Source organism: Canis lupus, chromosome 29 (genome assembly GCF_011100685.1).
Source record: "Canis lupus familiaris isolate Mischka breed German Shepherd chromosome 29, alternate assembly UU_Cfam_GSD_1.0, whole genome shotgun sequence".
Taxonomy (NCBI): domain Eukaryota; kingdom Metazoa; phylum Chordata; class Mammalia; order Carnivora; family Canidae; genus Canis; species Canis lupus.
This window is the reverse complement of record NC_049250.1, coordinates 22768977-22786526: the sequence shown is the minus strand read 5'-3', so window position 1 is coordinate 22786526 and position 17550 is coordinate 22768977. Positions and strand designations below refer to the sequence as shown.

General features: G+C 42.1%; 2 protein-coding genes across 12 annotated transcripts in view; both read left to right on the top strand.

The window, feature by feature from the left end:
* UBE2W (ubiquitin conjugating enzyme E2 W) overlaps positions 1–1603 on the top strand; it is a 112696-nt gene extending 111093 nt beyond the window's left edge. For all 3 annotated transcript variants that reach the window (XM_038579549.1, XM_038579545.1, XM_038579548.1), the window contains one exon: positions 1549–1603. In XM_038579549.1, coding sequence (XP_038435477.1) covers positions 1549–1588 — 40 coding nt within the window. In that variant the 3' untranslated portion in view covers positions 1589–1603. The remainder of the gene's footprint in view (positions 1–1548) is intronic.
* Positions 1604–8554: 6951 nt separating this feature from the next.
* STAU2 (staufen double-stranded RNA binding protein 2) overlaps positions 8555–17550 on the top strand; it is a 296823-nt gene continuing 287827 nt past the window's right edge. Inside the window, exons 1-2 of one of the 9 annotated variants that reach the window (XM_038579544.1) lie at positions 8555–8687; positions 16812–16877. In XM_038579544.1, coding sequence (XP_038435472.1) covers positions 16860–16877 — 18 coding nt within the window. In that variant the 5' untranslated portion in view covers positions 8555–8687; positions 16812–16859. Of the gene's footprint in view, positions 8688–9173; positions 9325–9770; positions 9908–16811; positions 16878–17550 lie in introns of those variants that run through there. The other 8 variants (XM_038579537.1, XM_038579542.1, XM_038579534.1 and 5 more) reach the window with 8 other exon arrangements.

Sequence of the window (17550 nt, the reverse complement as noted above, 5' to 3'; positions counted from 1 at the left end):
TGCTTTTTCTCAATTTTTTTCAGCTTAAAATATTCAGTATGCCAATGTGTTCTATTTTGAGATACATGTTCTAGACTCTGTCATGGGCCTATACGTTAAAGAAGTAAATGAACAAATGGCTTGGGCCTGCTGGTGATGCTGGGGTGCGGCTGGGAGAAAAAGGAACCACCCTTGCTTGGGGTGATACCATTCAGCATGACCTCATCTGGCTGCCTTCTGTGGTCCCTCCTTAGGTCACCCTCACCTCCTCACTGGCAACGTGGCCCACTTCCCACTGCGGCATGTCCCAGAAACACAGCACGACTAGATGTTACAACCGCACATGACTGCCTAGGAGTTTCCTCTTGCTTCCGACTTACCCCTTCATCCCTTCTGCTGCTGCACCTGCTAACTCCTTTAACTTGCCCAGAGCCTCCCCTTAAGCTGGGGAGGAGAATGGACTAGAAAAGTAAAGAAGCCCTGTTCCACTTGAATCTGATTTTGTGATCTCTATAATTCAGGTGTGCAGCTGCCTTCAGTGGGCAAGGAAAGTGTTAGATAAGTGAAGTCAGCTGCCATGATTCATGCAGACCCAGGTATCCACAGAAGGAAACATTCAATGTCACCTTCATTTTAACACAGAAGCAATACAGTGAAAAGACAAGGTGATATGTTTCAGAGAATGTATGGAGTTTTATTTTTTTTTAATTTTTATTTATTTATGATAGTCACAGAGAGAGAGAGGCAGAGACACAGGCAGAGGGAGAAGCAGGCTCCATGAACCGGGAGCCTGACGTGGGATTCGATCCCGGGTCTCCAGGATTGCGCCCTGGGCCAAAGGCAGGCGCTAAACCGCTGCGCCACCCAGGGATCCCAATGTATGGAGTTTTTTTTTTTTTTTTTTTTTTTTTTTTTTTTTTTTTTTTTTTTTTTTATTGGTGTTCAATTTACTAACATACAGAATAACACCCAGTGCCCGTCACCCATTCACTCCCACCCCCCGCCCTCCTCCCCTTCTACCACCCCTAGTTCGTTTCCCAGAGTTAGCAGTCTTTACGTTCTGTCTCCCTTTCTGATATTTCCCACACATTTCTTCTCCCTTCCCTTATTTTCCCTTTCACTATTATTTATATTTCCCAAATGAACGAGAACATATAATGTTTGTCCTTCTCCGACTGACTTACTTCACTCAGCATAATACCCTCCAGTTCCATCCACGTTGAAGCAAATGGTGGGTATTTGTCATTTCTAATAGCTGAGTAATATTCCATTGTTGTATGGAGTTTTAAATGTGACTTTAAGATTCTTCAACATGCCTTCCATGGAGAGATGGGGTCAAGTTTCCACCCCTTGAATCTGAGCCCAGTAGAATATGGCAGGATTCACAGCATATCTGTGACAACTTGTGAGCCCAGACCTTACAAATCTGATGTCTGTGGAGTGCTTGGCTGGCTCAGTCAGTAGAGCATGCAACTCTTGATCTCAGGTCATGAGTTCAAGTCCCATGTTGGGCATAAAGCTTACCTTAAAAAACAAACAAACTGATGTCTTTGACTTCCTGTTTCATAGAATGCAGCCGCTATGCTGTGAGAAAGCTGAGCAGCTATAGAAAGGCCACAGGTAGGCGTTTTGGCTGATGGTCCCAGCTGACAGCCAGCACCAACCACAGATGTGAGTAAGTGCGCGCTTATGGAGGCCCAGCCTGTGAGTTGCTCTACTTCTGCATGGAGCAGGGACCAGCTATTGAGCCTTGCCCAAGCTGCTTAAACTAAATCAATTGCTGTTGTTTTATTTTTTATTTATTTATTTTTAAAGATTTTGTTTATTCATGACAGACACAGAGAGAGGGAGGCAGAGACACAGGCAGAGGGAGAAACAGGGAGCCTGATGCAGGGCTTGATCCCAGGACCCTGGGATCACACCCTGAGCCAAAGGCAGACACTCAACCACTGAGCCACCCAGGAGCCCAATTGCTGTTTTTTTTAATCCACTGAATTTTAGGATGGTTTATTGCACTGCAATATATTAGTAATGCAAAATGTCATTGACATTACCAAAGAGAGGTAAGAATGAGAAGATATAAATCGCCAGAATATTCAGGTTTTTTTCTTCCTTTACAAACAAGAAGGGAAAGAATATTTTATGAATAATGAAGTCTTTTGAAAGGGGGAGGGTACAATGAGGAAAGATGGAGAGGTGATTGCTAAGATGATGCCTTTCAAAATAGTCACAAAAAGTGTTTGAATTGAACTTGGGTGCCTGGGTGTCTCAGTCACTTAAGTGTCTGCATTAAAATCAGATCACAATCCCAGGGTTCTGGGATCCAGCCCCACAGGGCTCCCTGCTGAGCAAGGAGTCTACTTCTCCCTCTCCTTCTCCCCTGCTTGTGATCTCTCTCTCTCTCTCTCTCTCTCTCAAATAGATAGATAGATAGATAGATAGATAAATAAATAAATAAATAAATAAATAAAATCTTTAAAAAAAAAGTCATTGAATTTATTTAAGAAACAACACCTACCATCCTCCTCCCACCCCTCTTGCTCAGAGCTGTTATAAATTTATTTCCATTGTAACGAAATTTAAATAATCATAAAGAAGGCACAGTTCTAATCTTTGTTAACTATATGTGGTTTATTTTTATTTATTTTTTTTTAATTTTTATTTATTTATGATAGTCACAGAGAGAGAGAGAGAGGCAGAGACACAGGCAGAGGGAGAAGCAGGCTCCATGCACCGGAAGCCCGACGTGGGATTCGATCCCGGGTCTCCAGGATCGCGCCCTGGGCCAAAGGCAGGCGCCAAACCACTGCGCCACCCAGGGATCCCTATATGTGGTTTAAAGAAAAGTATCAGAAAGGGTAAATATGGTGGAATAAAGCAAAAATATAGATTCTTCTCTGGATGTTTTCCCATACTACCAACTAATTCTGATTCTGTGGGCACCAACTAAAAGGGAAAAAATATTGTTTTTCTTTATTCTACTATGCACATCAACAGATGACACCAGTTGTATGGATTTTCCACACTAAGCAATTCAGACCTGAATAGTATGGGCTTAGTGCAGACCCCACAGGTTAAGAACACAGTCCCACAAAACAGTGTCACTTCCCTCAACTTCACATGTCAATGAAAAGTCCAGATTTTCACCGGTGCTTCCAACAAACTGAGTAAGAATCTAGAGTTCCCACACTCTTTCCTCAGGTTCAATAATTTGGTAGAGTGACTCACAGCAAAACATTTATTTACTAGAGTACAAGTTTATTATGAAAACATCATCTCAGATACAGCCAAAGTGAAGAGGTACATAGGACAAGGAATAGGAGAAAGGCATGGAGCTTCCCTGTCCTCCCCAGGCATTGCAACCACCCCCGCAACCCCAGCACCTTAACAAGTCAACAACCTAGAAGCTCTTTTCTTCAGCTAGAATTTTTTTTTATGGAGGTTTCATTATGTAGGTATGAATGATTACATCATTGGCCATTGGTGATCTCCAGCCTTTCTGCCATCCCAGGAGGTCAAGGGGTAAGGCCAAAAGTTTCAACTCTCTAAGGCATGGTTGGTCCCCTTGGTAACTTCTGTCCTTAGGGACTTTCTAAAAGTTACCTCATTAACATAAACCCAGGTGTGGTTGGAAGGGACTTTTTATGAAAGCAAAAGGCACTCCTTTCACCTTTTGTACTCTGCAGCTGTATCAGGAGCTGGGAACAAAACCTAAATATTATAGCAAGAGATCCCCCTATCAGTCTTAATCACTTAGGGATATTACAAGGGTCTTAGGAGCAATCATGCTACAAGTCCTGCACAAATACAAAAATAAGTATTTTGTATTATATTACAACATCACACTCTTCATTTTTAAAAAAAGATTTTATTAATTTATTTATGAGACACACAGAAAGAGGCAGAGACACAGGCAGAGGGAGAAGCAGGCTCCATGCAGGAAGCCGGATATGGAACTCAATCCTGGGTCTCCAGGATCACGCCCTGGCTGAAGGCAGGCACTAAACCACTGAGCCACCCAGGGATCCCACATCACACTCTTCCATCCCTAAAAATAAATGAAATGAATGAAACAATTTTATTTTCCCCAGACATTCTACTGTGCAATGGTAAATAGTAATCTGGAGAAAGCCTCCCAGGTTAGGCATGAGCAAAATGAAAAAAAACTTAATCATATTCAAATTATGTCAATCATTGCAGCAAAAGTAATAACAATAGTAGTAATAATAATACAAAAATGGAACATGTCATTCAAAAGGCAGAGGAAGAACCCAGGCTAGAAGGAAAATACCCATGAACAGAATTCTCTCTATGAGTGCATTACACTACAGATACATGTAGTACAAGGACATATTCAATAAACGAACCCAACTTACAGATGATAAAACACAGATTTAAATGAAAAAGCAGATTGCAGATCTACCTCACCTTGCCTTTTGGCTAAGTAAATTTGAAATCAAGACTTAATGCCACTAAATATCTGATAAATAAATTAGAATAAAAATATCAAGACAGAAAATAGGTGATTCAAATTTCTGGCACGGTGGAAAGTATCCATAGATTCAAGAGAAAAACTGAGATTTTTAGAGAGAAGATGATAGATAGGAAGGAAAAAGAAAAGTCAGTATAAGCATAATTGTTTCCCTATTATTTATTCAAAAAGATTTGTTGAACATTATATTTCTTGAGACTTAAAGAACCTCTGTATACTTAAATAAAATTTTGTTTCCTTACTCTTAATGATTATATTTATAACATAATTTATTTCTGCTCTTTTTTAGTAGTGTTTTAGAAAATTGATACCCCGATGTTGCAGGATTTCTTTTCCTTTTGTGCCCGCGATTCTTGGTTACACAGATTTGAAGAATGAAGAGGTAGACCAGATGAAGAGTGATGGGCAGCAAAGCAAAGTTTATTGAGCTATCAATAGTACAAAGCTCCTGAGGAGGGAGGGGACCAGAGGGCATTGCTACCTGAGTTTCTAAATCTGGGGGGCTTTATGGGCTTGTTGGCCTGCTGTCTTAATCTGATTAACCTTCCCTGCGCTTGTCACCCAATCAGGTTTTTGTCATCTGCCTATCCTGTGGGAAAGGGTGGAGGGCTCCTTTCAGGGTGGGGTAAAACCCTTTTAAGGGTGGTTTCCTCTAAGGGCAGGACCCCTTGTCCCTGCCTGCCTTCCTTCCAACCATCCTTTGTTACTAATAACTATTTTATCATCATTATTATGGAAAAAAAAATGTTGAGTTCCAAACAATTTATTTGTTTTTTTTTTTGTTTTTTTTTTTTTTTTCAAACAATTTATTTGTGAACACACAAATACACTGGGAATTTCCAGAAGGGTATTTTAATAAAGGTAAAGGATTTGGAAATATTTATTTCATGCACTTATTCATTTATTCTTCTTTAAGTTCCTCTGTAAGGAGGAGAAAGATTTTGCAGATTTTTTTCATTGCTGTATGTCCCTGGTCCATAAATAGTATTTGGCATACAGTAAGTACTCTGTAAATGTCAAATTCACCAATTCATTCATTCAACAAGCACTTATTGATCACCATAGGTATTCTGCTAGATGCTGGAGAAGCAAAGATGAGGAAGTCATTGTTCTTGTGTTAAGGGAGCTGTAGGTATGCTGGAAGAAACACATATACTGTAGCGATAAAAATATGTTGATATAAGCATATAAAGGAGAATAATTTATATGGTGGGCACTGGGGCCAGATGAATTTTTTTTCAAAGATTTTATTTATTTATTCAAGAGAGACACAAAGAGAGAAAGGCAGAGACATAGGCAGAGGAAGAAGCAGGCTCCCCCCAGGACCCTGGGATTATGACCTGAGCCAAAGACAGATGCTCAACCACTGAGCCACCCATTGCTACATGAATTGTATAGGGAAATAGATGTAAAGAAAAGGATGTAATAATGTAATTAATAATCCTCTCCTTTGGAAAAGCAAATGACTCTTGGCCTTGAGGTTATGAGTTTGAGTGCCACGTTGGGTATAAAGATTGCTAAAAACAAGAAACCTTAAGAAATATATATGAAAAGAAAGGACATAGCTGGAAGAGAAATAGTGGCTTATGATTCTGGAATCTGTCCCATTCAGATTGCTCAAACCTGACAAGATGAATTTGAAACTATATTTTTCTGATGGTTGAATATTTGACTACAGTGGTACCTGGTAAAGATGCACTGATAAATCAGTTTCTTTGTTTTAATCAGCTGCCTATAGGGCCACTCTTCTCTAAATATCCATTATTTTCGACTCCTATCAAAATTTTTAAAAAATATATTTTATTCTAAAGTAAGATCTTCAGAAGATCATAGATTTATGTGTGGATTTCCTTTATAAAAGATTTTATTTATTTATTCATGAGAGACACAGAGAGGCAGAGACACAGGCAGAGTGAGAAGCAGGCTTTATGCAGGGACCCTGATGATCCCAGGACTCCAGGATCACACCCTGGGCTGAAGGCAGGCGCAAAACCGCTGAGCCACCCGGGCTGCCCTATGTGGATTTCCATGTCACTCAGGTGATTTCATGTCCTGATGCCATATACCTCGAGCAACTGAAAGTATAGATTCAAGCTTAACAACGTTTTTTTTTTTTTTCTCTGATTAGTATGGCTTGACGGGGAGCAGAATATGTGACCCTCAAGTATGCCACTTTGAGCAAAATATGCTATTTTGAGCTGAAGACAATTAAGACACAGCAGACTCAAGAAAAGCTTTATCTCTCTCTTCACTACCCAAAAGAATTTAGATAGGAGGTCTGGCTCAGGAAAAGAATTATACCCAGAGATATCTTTTATCTGAATGACCTAGCTGTATGGCAGGACAAACATCTAATTACCAAACATCTGCTCTTCTTATCATCCTCTGAATCACCCTCCTCCCATTTGAAGCCCCAGGCTCCTATCCCATTTCTTAGCTTAGGATGGCATATAAACCTCAATTGTCTGACTTGTCCTTGGGTCTCTTGTGCTTATGGGGCTCCCATAGGTATATGTAGTTAGGGTTTCTCTTGTTTCTCTGTTTTATATCAATTTTCCATCAAGAATCTAGAAGGGTAAAGGAAAATTTTTCCTCCTCAACAGGATTAAAAAAAAATTAAATCTATTTTCGGGTTAAAATGTAACATGCACATGCTTCCCTAGTTAGCATGTGGATAACCAAAGACTTAAAGTCAGCTATACGAAAAAGTTACAGGGGAAATAAAGATTCCAATTGACTTTAATTATCTGAATCAAATGGGATGACATTTCTGACCACTCTAGAGTAATTCTCGAAAGCATAAACTCATCTATTTATTCTGAATGCATTTACTTCTACCTCCTTGCAGCTGGATACTGGGGGTACAAAGAGAAGTGAGGCCCAGAGCCTGCCCTGAAAAGATGCACTGTTTGGTGAGGAGTGATGGGCTCAAAACAACTGAACATACCTATGGTGCCAGAGGAGAGAGTCAGGAGACTCTCTGAGCACTGGCCTGATCAGAGGAGTCAGAGAATGCCTGTCAAGGAGCTGATTTTGGAAATATTTGAAGGATTGATTTCTTCACCCCGTGAGGAGAGATGGATTGCAGGGAGAGGGCTAAGAGCCTATGGAAAGATGCTAAAGTGGTAGGCTTGTCTGGAGAACTGCTGCTGGTAGGAAGGGCATGTATTCATTCAAACCAACAAATATTCAATGGTTGGGAAACCAGAAGACTCCGATCAAGGGCTAATGCAGATTTAGGCAGGGTCAACATGTTGAGGGTGAGGGAATTGGCAGAGGTGGAGAGGGAAGGAGTTTAGGAAAGCTGTTAGGATGAGATGGTAGCAGTAGCTTCTATCTTACCACATGCCAGGCCCAGTGTAAAGGGGCTTCATATATAAGCACATTTAAATGCATATTATCATCTCTTGAACAAAAGGATAAACAGACCCAGAATAAGTAACATATCCCCGGTCCTGGAAGTTAGCAAGTGGAGAACCAGGCTTGCTTATCTAAATCGCGTGCCCTTGGCTTAACCACTAGACTATTACTGTCCCCCCCCCCCCCCCCCCCAGTTGTAGATAGAACTATCCATTTTAGGTGATGACTGAAATCCTAGGCTTGGTAGACATTTTCCAGGTGGGGATTGGCACTGGGAAGGAACCCTGGGAATAATAATGCAAATGGGTAAGTTCGTGAAAACACAGTAAGAATTCTATTTGCAGACTTACTTTATTGTCAGATTATTTTTGGTGCCATTTACTAAATAAAGGGTTGACTTCCCCCGGGCTTGGCCGGGTTGAGTCGTCTGGACATCTGTAACCCACATCAAAACCAGGACGAAGCAAGAAGCAATTGGGAGTTTTCTGGCACTCTTGCCTCCACAATCTGGGATCTAGGGCACTGTCCTAAGATGGTCCTCATTTTTGGTTCTGAGGATTTTTTTTTCATGTACCAAATGCGATTTTATTTTATTTCATTTTATTCTTTTTGGTGTCAGAATGTGTCTGGCCGCTGCCGATCTCGGCGAGCAGGTGCTCACGGATGCATCAGGAGTGTTGGCAGCGCGCGACGGCGCCCCCCCGCCCCCCCCCCCCCCGCTCCCCGCCCGCCTCCTCCCCGCGTCTGGAAAGGTGCAGGCTCCGCGGAACCGTGGCTCGCTCAGCGGCGGCCGGAGCCGGCGCGGGATGGTCGCGGGCCCCGCGGAGCCGAGGCGGCAGCCCGAGAGCCGGGGAAGGTAGGCGCGGGGCGTGCGGGGAGAGCAGAGGCTCAGCGGCGCGCAGGCGGAGCAGCCGAGCGCAGGTGTGGGGGGCGCAGCCGGCGGCGGGGAGCCGGGCCAGGGCCGCGGACGGGGGCGCGGAGGCCGCGGGCGGGGCGCGCTCCCCTGTCCCCCCCCCCCCCCGCCGGCTCGTCCGCGTCCGCCAGGCCTCGGCCAGCGCCCGGGCCCCGGGGCCGGCTGACCGCGGCGGCCGCTGCTGCGGGGGCGGGGGCGGGGGCGGGGGCGCTCGGCCGCCAGGGGGCGGGAGCGGCGCCGCGAACAATGGCCGCGCTCGGCCGCGGGCGGGCGGAGGTGCGGGGCGGCGGGGCCCGGGGGCGCGCGCGCAGGGCTGGCTGGGGCGCGGGAGCGGCGGCGCAGGCGGGGGCGCGCGGCGCGGGCCCGGGAGGGCGCGGCGGGAGCGCAGGGGAGGCGGGAGCGGGCGGCGGGCGCGGGCGCGGGCGCGGGCGGCGGGCGGCGGGAGGCGGGCGGAGGCGGGGGGCGGGGAGCCCGCGGGGTGGAAGCCGGCGGCGGCGGCGGCGGCGGCGGCCGAGCGGGGTCAGTTCTCCGTCGTGCTCGCCAATGTGGGAGCCGCCTGCAAAGTGTCCGCGGCCACAAGGTAAATACGGAGGTTGGGGGCGTCCGGGAGGCCTGGACTTCCGCCCCGCCGGCGGACGGGGAGGAGGCAGAGGGCGCTGGGGAGCCCCGCGGAGAGCGGCCCCGCGGCGGCCTCGGGGAGGAGGGGGAGGGGACGGGCCGCTGCGGGTGCCGAGGGCTCGGGGCCCCGCGGAGGGTGGGGGGCGCGCGGGGCGGGGCGGGGCGGGGCGGGGCGGGGGGGCCGGCACAGGTGTCGGGAGGGGAGGAGCGGGGAGCCGGGGAGGCCGGCGTCGGGGGCGCCCGGGCCGGGGGCTGCAGGTGGGACGCTGGGGCCCGGGGCGGGGGCGGGGGCGGGCGGGGGCGGGCGGCGGCGGCGGAGCGAGGCCGGGAGGGGCTGCGGGCAGGGCCCCGGGGGCGCGGGGGGCGGTGCTCGCGGCTATTTCTGTATAATGGGCAAGTGGCGAAGACGTAACGCGCCGAAACGGGGAGTAGGTGGGGCCGAGGGGACCAATGTATCCTGTGACAGGCCCGCCCTGCCGCGCCTCGCGGGGACTGCGGCGGCGGCTCGGCCTCCAGGGGCAGCGGCCCTCCGTGACCTTGCCGAGGTGAAGGAGCGGGGCGGACGGAGACAAAGCTCGGTCCCTGCGGGGGCGCGGGGCGCGGGGGCTGTTCCGCAGCGCGGGCGCCGGCTCGCCCAACTGGGAGTCCTCGGGCGGGGGCGGGGCTGATGGCCTCGGGCTTCTGGAAGTCCCTGGAAAGACGTGCAGAATGGTGCATTTGTGAAGGATTTTCTTGGGAAAGGGACCGTACTCGGCGACCCCCCCCCCCCCCCCCCGCCGTGGTGATGTAGAGATGGGCCTTTCGATTAAGGGAATGTACCCCAGGATGTTCAGGTGGGTGGTTCCTGCAGGGAGGATAGAGATAGAGGATCCTTTAAAGGTATATGACTGCTAGCTGAAAAACCCTTGCTTTTAATGCCTGATTTCACAATTTTAGTGAACTTTTGCTGAGCATCGCTTCCCTTCTGATGCATCCTTACGTTTTAAGAAATCGTGGTTAAAAACGCTTGGATTCAGAATTGGGGATGGGAAGGCAGGATAATAGTAACCTTGTAAGGAGAGTAGATTGCAACATTTCTCCGGGAGGGTATTTCTTCCCTAGTCCTTTCTTAAGAGGATTCAAATATACTGTTAGGAATTGAGCTGCAGTGGAAAAACAACAACTCTTTGTTAATAAAACAGTCAAGACCAAGACATCCTGCATCTCAGTTGTTTTGTAATATGGCAAGTGTTTAATTTTTCAGCTTGTCTGTATTTTACTGCAAACCAGAGCTCTCACGTATCACTTGAATTGTGGATTTGCTGCATTTTGCAGCAGGCCTGTATTAAATTTGTGAGGCATTTATGCCAAACTATGTGGTGTGTATGCTGGGTTTTTTTTTTTTTTTTTTCCTACTGTGATTTCAACTCCACTCACGATTGCCTCATTTCATTACATAGCAATGTAGTTTGAAATTTATTCCTAAGCGATAATTGGTAGGATATAGTGCATATTTCCTGACAAATCACTGAATTTTTCCTCCAAAATCTGCTTTGTATTTGTAAAAATGTTGCTGTGTAATCAGAGTATGTATTGTTAACTACAGGTAGAGTGGCATCTCGTTTTTAAGTTTTAACTTTTTATTTGGAAATAATCTCAAGCTTACCAAAAGGTAGCAAGAGTAAGAACACTACAAAGAATCCTTCTGTAACCTTTACTCAGATTCACCTGTTACCATTTTACCCACCTACCATTAATGTCTCTCAGCCATATGTACCTAATATTTTTTCCCTGGACCATTTGAGGGTAAGTTGCATCATGACTCTTTATTCCTAATTACCATGGAAAATCATATACATTTTATATTTTAGCTTACTTGGCTTGTCTGGAATGAAGTTCTAGGAGAAGAGTGGGTTGGTTTGCTTTTCAAAAATAAAAGAATATAAAAAGTATCTGAGATAATATCTAACTTTTTAGTGTGTAAACAATACGGAAAGTGAGGCTGAGTGGTTTTCTTGTTTTGGGATCAGATTCTGAAAGGTATAATTGGCCAGTATGTTGGGGTTTTTTCGTTGCAGCTAACCTCTTTACTATCATGCTCTTCTTTTGTTCACTTTGAGTTCTGGGTGTCATCATTTATATGTACAGATCATAATAGAAGAACCTAGATATCACAAAATTGAATTGTGTTAATATTAGAATAGTTGGAGACATGCACAGTGAGATCAAACTATGTGTAGATATATTTGTGCCTCCTATAGGCACTCAAGAAAATATTAGTTGAGTGTCCGGAATCCATAATAATTATAATTTATATTTATGTATGTATAATAATTTGATTTTAAGTAAATCTCCAAAGTTCTCTATAAGGAGCCTTACCATTATGTTGTTCTAGAGGTCAAGACCTTTGTGACAGGAACAATTTTAAGAAGTGAAATCTTTATAAATTTAATGTATAATAAAGAGATGAGGACTTCATGCCACAACACACTTGGTTTTAATCCCAGCAGCGTAGACTATGGGATGTAATTCAACTTCTAGAAAAGTGGAGATAACACCTACATCCCAAGGTAATGAGGACTAAATGAATTAATATAACAATGGCAAAATATAGCATGTGGTATATAACATTAGTGTCTGATAAATATTTTCTTTTTTCTTGGTTTGTGGTGAGATTTCTGTATACTTAGAATCTTTCATAGGCTTTTTGGAAATAATTAAATTTATGCCAAATTATTTTGCTTTTCTTACATAAAAGTTTTTTTGGGTACCTACTTTTAAAAAGAAATGAGAATTTAAAAAACTCATATTTTTAATGCTTTTTAAGGACCCCATGAATAAAAATTTTTTTTTATTAAAAAAACTTTTTTTTTTTTTAAAGAGATTTTATATATTTCTTCATGAGAGAGAGAGAGAGAGAGAGTCAGAGACATAGGCAGAGGGGAGAGGCAGGCTCCATGCAGGAAGCCTGATGCGGGACTCAATCCCAGGACTTTGGGATCATGCCCTGAGGCAAAGGCAGATGCCCAACCACTGAGCCACCCAGGTGTCCCACCCATGAATTTTTTAGAGTAAGAAGTTTTGGTTGATGTTTGGTTTTATGGTACTTTGGAGCCTAAGAATTGTGGTAGTAAATGTTTTTTCTTTTCATATTGTCAAACAAGAAAGTTAGGTGAGGGTTGCCTGTCAATTGTGGGATTATGGGTGCTGATGTAAAAATTTATAGATTAATTTAATAATGCCATTTTAAGAGGCGGTATTAAATTGTTGAGGATTTTGTAGATTTTGTTTTTTACAGCTTTCAACTGATTAGCTGGGCAAAATGTAATAATAAATGCAGCAAGTTATACCAGCAGTAGATTTCAGATACATGTTGGACTTCCAATTCTTCATTAGCAGCAAGTTTTCTACAGTTAGTAGTATCCTCTCTCCATAAACTGCCCTGCCTGTTTTCATTTAGTAGCTTGGAATCTGGAACTGCATGTCCTAATGTGCCTGATTGGATGTCACTGTAGGGCATTTTTGGGACATGTGAATAGGTTTCTCTAAAAGTACTTAGCTGTAATCGGAATGAACTGTAGCTGGAAACTTTGGCAGAGGAGAGAGAGGTGGATTTTATGAAATCACAGGCAGCATAAAACTGCTCTGCATTTCATTGATGTTTTATCAAGTTGTTTTAAATACAGGACAGTAGAGTAGGCATATCTGTAAAGGAGAAATGAAGTGTTAAAGACGTGGCACTGTGGGCATCCTGAATTGTCCATAGTGTGGTTGTGAATTATAATTTTTATATTGATGTAAATATGATATAATTTGTTGGTTAAAAAAAGAATAACTTCAGGGTATTTTCCAGTTCCCTCACAGAGTGCTATTATAGACAGTTTCATGTTTTAATTTGTACAGATCTTTGTAGTTGTGAAGGAGTGGCTTACAGAATAGTTAAAATTGTATGGTCAGTTTTAAGCAAGTAGGTGCTTTTATTTTTGTTTCTTCCTACAACTACCTTTTTGTATGTCAGAAGATTAGAACTTTAAAAAAATGTATCCTTATACTTTATTGTGTCTACTTCTTGGAATCAGCCACTAGTGTTATAAACTCTAATATTGAAAAGCACCCCTATATTTATTGCAGTATTATTTATAATAGCCAAATTATGGAAGCAATGTAAGTGTCCCATCAATAGATGAATGGATAAAGAAGATGTGGTATATATATGTACAACGGAATATTCAGCCATGAGTGAAATCTTGCCATTTGCAACAACATGGATGGATCTAGAGACTACAATGCTAAGTGAGATAAGCCAGTCAGAGAAACAAATGCTATATGATTTCACTCATATGTGGAATTTAAGAAACAAAACAAATAAACAAAGGAAGAAAAAAAAAGACAACCCCCCAAAAACACTCTTAACTGTAGGAAGCGAGTGGGGGTATGGGTGAAATAGGTGAAGAGGATTAAGAGTACACCTACCATGGGCACTGAGTAATATATAGAATTGCCGAACCACTATAATATACATCTGAAACTAATATAATACTGTATGTTAGTTACATTGGAATTAAAAAAAAAAAAACCCTCAAAACTCTAATATTGAAGAAACACATACAGGTCTATATAGATAAGCACTTGTTACTCTTAGAGGCTTACATTAAATAAAAACAAAATTGGGTTTCTCAGATTTGGCAAGTGCTTACTAAATGATGTTGAATTCTAGAAGGTAAGGGACACTAAGTCACCGAGATGCTTTTAGTGGTTTATTCACATTTTAATTTCCAAATGAATTGTTTTCAGTTAAAAAAATGAAAATTGATCTGGTCTGTATTTTTAGTTATATCTAGTGTATTTTTTTTTTTTTTTACATCTAGTGTATTTTAATACCATTTGCCTACTCCTGTGCTTTTTAGTGATTTCATATTTTGAATAAAATGTAAATGTGTAAGTTTCATAATTTATCATTTTCATGTTGTAATGTAACTCATTTGCTCAAGTTAAACAGAATTAATTTTTTGACCTACCTAGATATGTTAATACCTAAAACACCACAGAATTTTTTTTTAAATCTTTTTTTTTTTAAAGATTTTATTTATTCGTGAGAGACAGAGAGAGAGAGAGAGAGGCAGAATCACAGGCAGAGGGAGAAGCAGGCTCCATGCAGGGAGCCTGACGTGGGACTCCATCCTGGGACTCCAGGATCATGCCCTGGGCCGAAGGCAGATTCTAAACCGCTGAGCCACCCAGAGATCCCAACACCACAGGATTATAGAATTTTAGAGTTGAATGGATTGTCTTATTATTGTTACATAACAAACTACCCTGGAAAGTAAAGGGCTTAAAACAACAAACATTTATTATCTTAGTTTCTATGGGTTAGAAAACTGGGTGCAGCTTACCTTGTATTTGTGGTTCAAGGTCTTTTAGATGTTGCACGTAAGCTATCGTTGGGACTGTGTTCTCATCTGAGAGTTTGACCAGGGGAAGATCTGCTTCCAAGCTCTTTCATATAGCTCATTCATATAGCTCTCGGAAGGCTTCATTTGCTTGGGGGGTATTGGCCTGAAGGCCTCACTTTCTTTTGGGCTATTGGCCAAAGGCCTTTCTTAGTTCTTTGCCAACTGGGCCTGTCCAAGGGGTAGCTCATAATATGGCAGCTAGTTTCCTTCAGAGCAAACAGTGAGAGAATGAGACCAGGTAACACCCAAGATGGTCATTGTGGTCTTTTTGTAACCCAATGTTCTGAGTGGTATCTCATTATTTCTGTTGTATTCTATTTGTTATTTGCCTACCACAATTACTTTAGTTTACTTTTTACAGATTTTTAAAAAAATAAAAAGAACACAAAGATACACAAAGTAATTTTCCAAGGCTCAAGAGGTAAAATATCCTGAAGAGCTTGGAGTAAAATTCAAATTATGTGATCCTTAGCCATTGTGCCGTTTCTATAGCATATGATTCTCTTGGAAAAAAATGAAAACTGTTAAAGATGCTGAGGCTGCTATTCTAAGATATATAGGATATCTATATATAGATAGATATAGGAAAGATATAGGAAACTTTCAAATTCATTTAGAATTGACCCCAATTTGTCATCTTAAGAAAATGGTAGCCATACATGTATATATGTGAATCTATGTGTGTGTGTGTGTGTGTGTGTATAAAACTTTTGCGTATGAGGGAAAGTTTAATATTAAAGTTTCATAGCATAAAGTTTTCTACCTAAGTGATTGGATTTAACTCTTTTGCTGCCTGTATTGTTGCTTTTTAGATAATTTTGGGGAGGGTCTGTACAGAATTTCTTTTTCTTTTTTTTTTTTTTTAGTAGGCTCTACGCTGGGTGTGGGGCTTGAACACAGAACCCATAGATCAAGAGTTGCATGCTCTACTGGCTAAGCTAGTCAGGCTCCTCCATAGATTATTTATTTATTTGCTTTTAAAAATATTTTATTCCTTTATTTGAGATAGAGAAAGCGAGAGAGAGAGAGAGAGAGAATGAGAAGAGGGAGGGGTAAGGGGAGAGGGAGAAGTAGGCTCCCTATTGAGCAGGGACCTGGACATGGGGCTCCATCCCAGGACCCTGAGATCATGACCTGAGCCGAAGGCAGACATTTAACCAACTGAGCCACCCAGGTGCTCCTGCCATAATTTATTTTTTATGTAAACTTTTACCATTATAGGAATCCATGATTTATTTGTTTATAAGATTTGGGGGTTTTGCTCTTCTTTAGTATCTATTTTTAAATTAAATGTAGAAGAGATTTGCTACATGAAAAGAAATACAACCATGGTGAGGAGGTCAGACCCAGAAGGTAACAAATCCAAATCTAACAATGAGATGTGTCAGATGGTGATTTCTTTCTCTGAAAATTTTATGTGGAATTATTATGCAAGCTGTTTTTATAGTGATGATAAAACCACAAAAAAAATCCAGCTAAGTACTGTATACTCTTCCATACCATGTAGAAGAGTATGTGTTGCATTGTCTTTAGCCTTAATTTAGCTTATAGAGTTTAGGAATGAGGCTGTTTAAAACGTTACTAGAGAAAAGGGAGTATACATTAAATATTAATCTGAATTTTTTAGATTATTTTTAATAGCTTCGTTTTTGCTGGAATTATCTTAGAATTGTAGAGCCAGAAGGGACATCTTTCATCCTAGATCTACATTGCCCACTATGGTAGCTGTTAGTTAAATATAGTTATTTAAATTTAGATTAACGTTAAAGAAGATTTAAAAAAATTAGAAATTTACTTTCTTGGTGCATTAGTCACATTTCAGGTGCTCAGTAGCCCTTTGTGGCCATTGGCTATTGGATTAGGCCGCGCAGTTATAAAACTTGTTTATCATCATAGAAAGTTCTGTGTTGATCTAGATCTACTCCATTTTATTTTTGATCAAGGACATATGTTTAAAGTGCTAATCATTGAGATTACCAACTAAGATGAACTTTATTTCTTCATTTTCATTTTTCAGTTTTTGGAGCCCTGAGGGATACAGCAGTTTGGTCAATATTGTTTTAACATGCTTCAAATAAATCAGGTGAGTTTGTGTTAAGGCATGTCCTACTTATTAATATGGTGCTTCGGCCATAAATTGTGGAACGTTTTAACCCAGCTTTTCTATAACCATGACCTGACCACTGCTTTATAGAGCAATTACGTACTATATATTCATCATAGGAGACTGTGCAGGGCAGGTTGTTTAAGGATTATAGTGATAGTTGTGAAAGTTGTTAACTTTTGAGTGTGCAGAGCAGAAGATGCATCTGTTCTGTTTGATGTTACATCCCTCCAGGATTTGGTCTGTTCAGAATGCTTACAGTTGTGATCTAGCTTCAGTAGGTAGCAGTTTTACAGACGGAAAGCATTTCTAGTGACAAATCTTGTGACGTAGTTTTATCAGTGTGTTAAAAAAAGTTCCTTTTCTAGGGCACTGGAAAAGGCTAGAAGGAGGTGCCTTGCTAAATAAACTTTAGCATATAATGTTTTAGATTTGCTGAAAGAAATATTTTTCTTAGGTCTTGGCATTTCTCCAAGAATTTTATACATTTAATCTTATCCTTTCTGAACAAATAGGGCATTGTATTATAATAATAGAAAATTCTTTGTTTTATTTCAGACTTGTAAATTAAGAGAGAAGTAATTAATTTGATTGCAAGAAGTAATGAATTTTTCATGTGCATGATTTGAGGAAGTAATAACACACCTGCCCC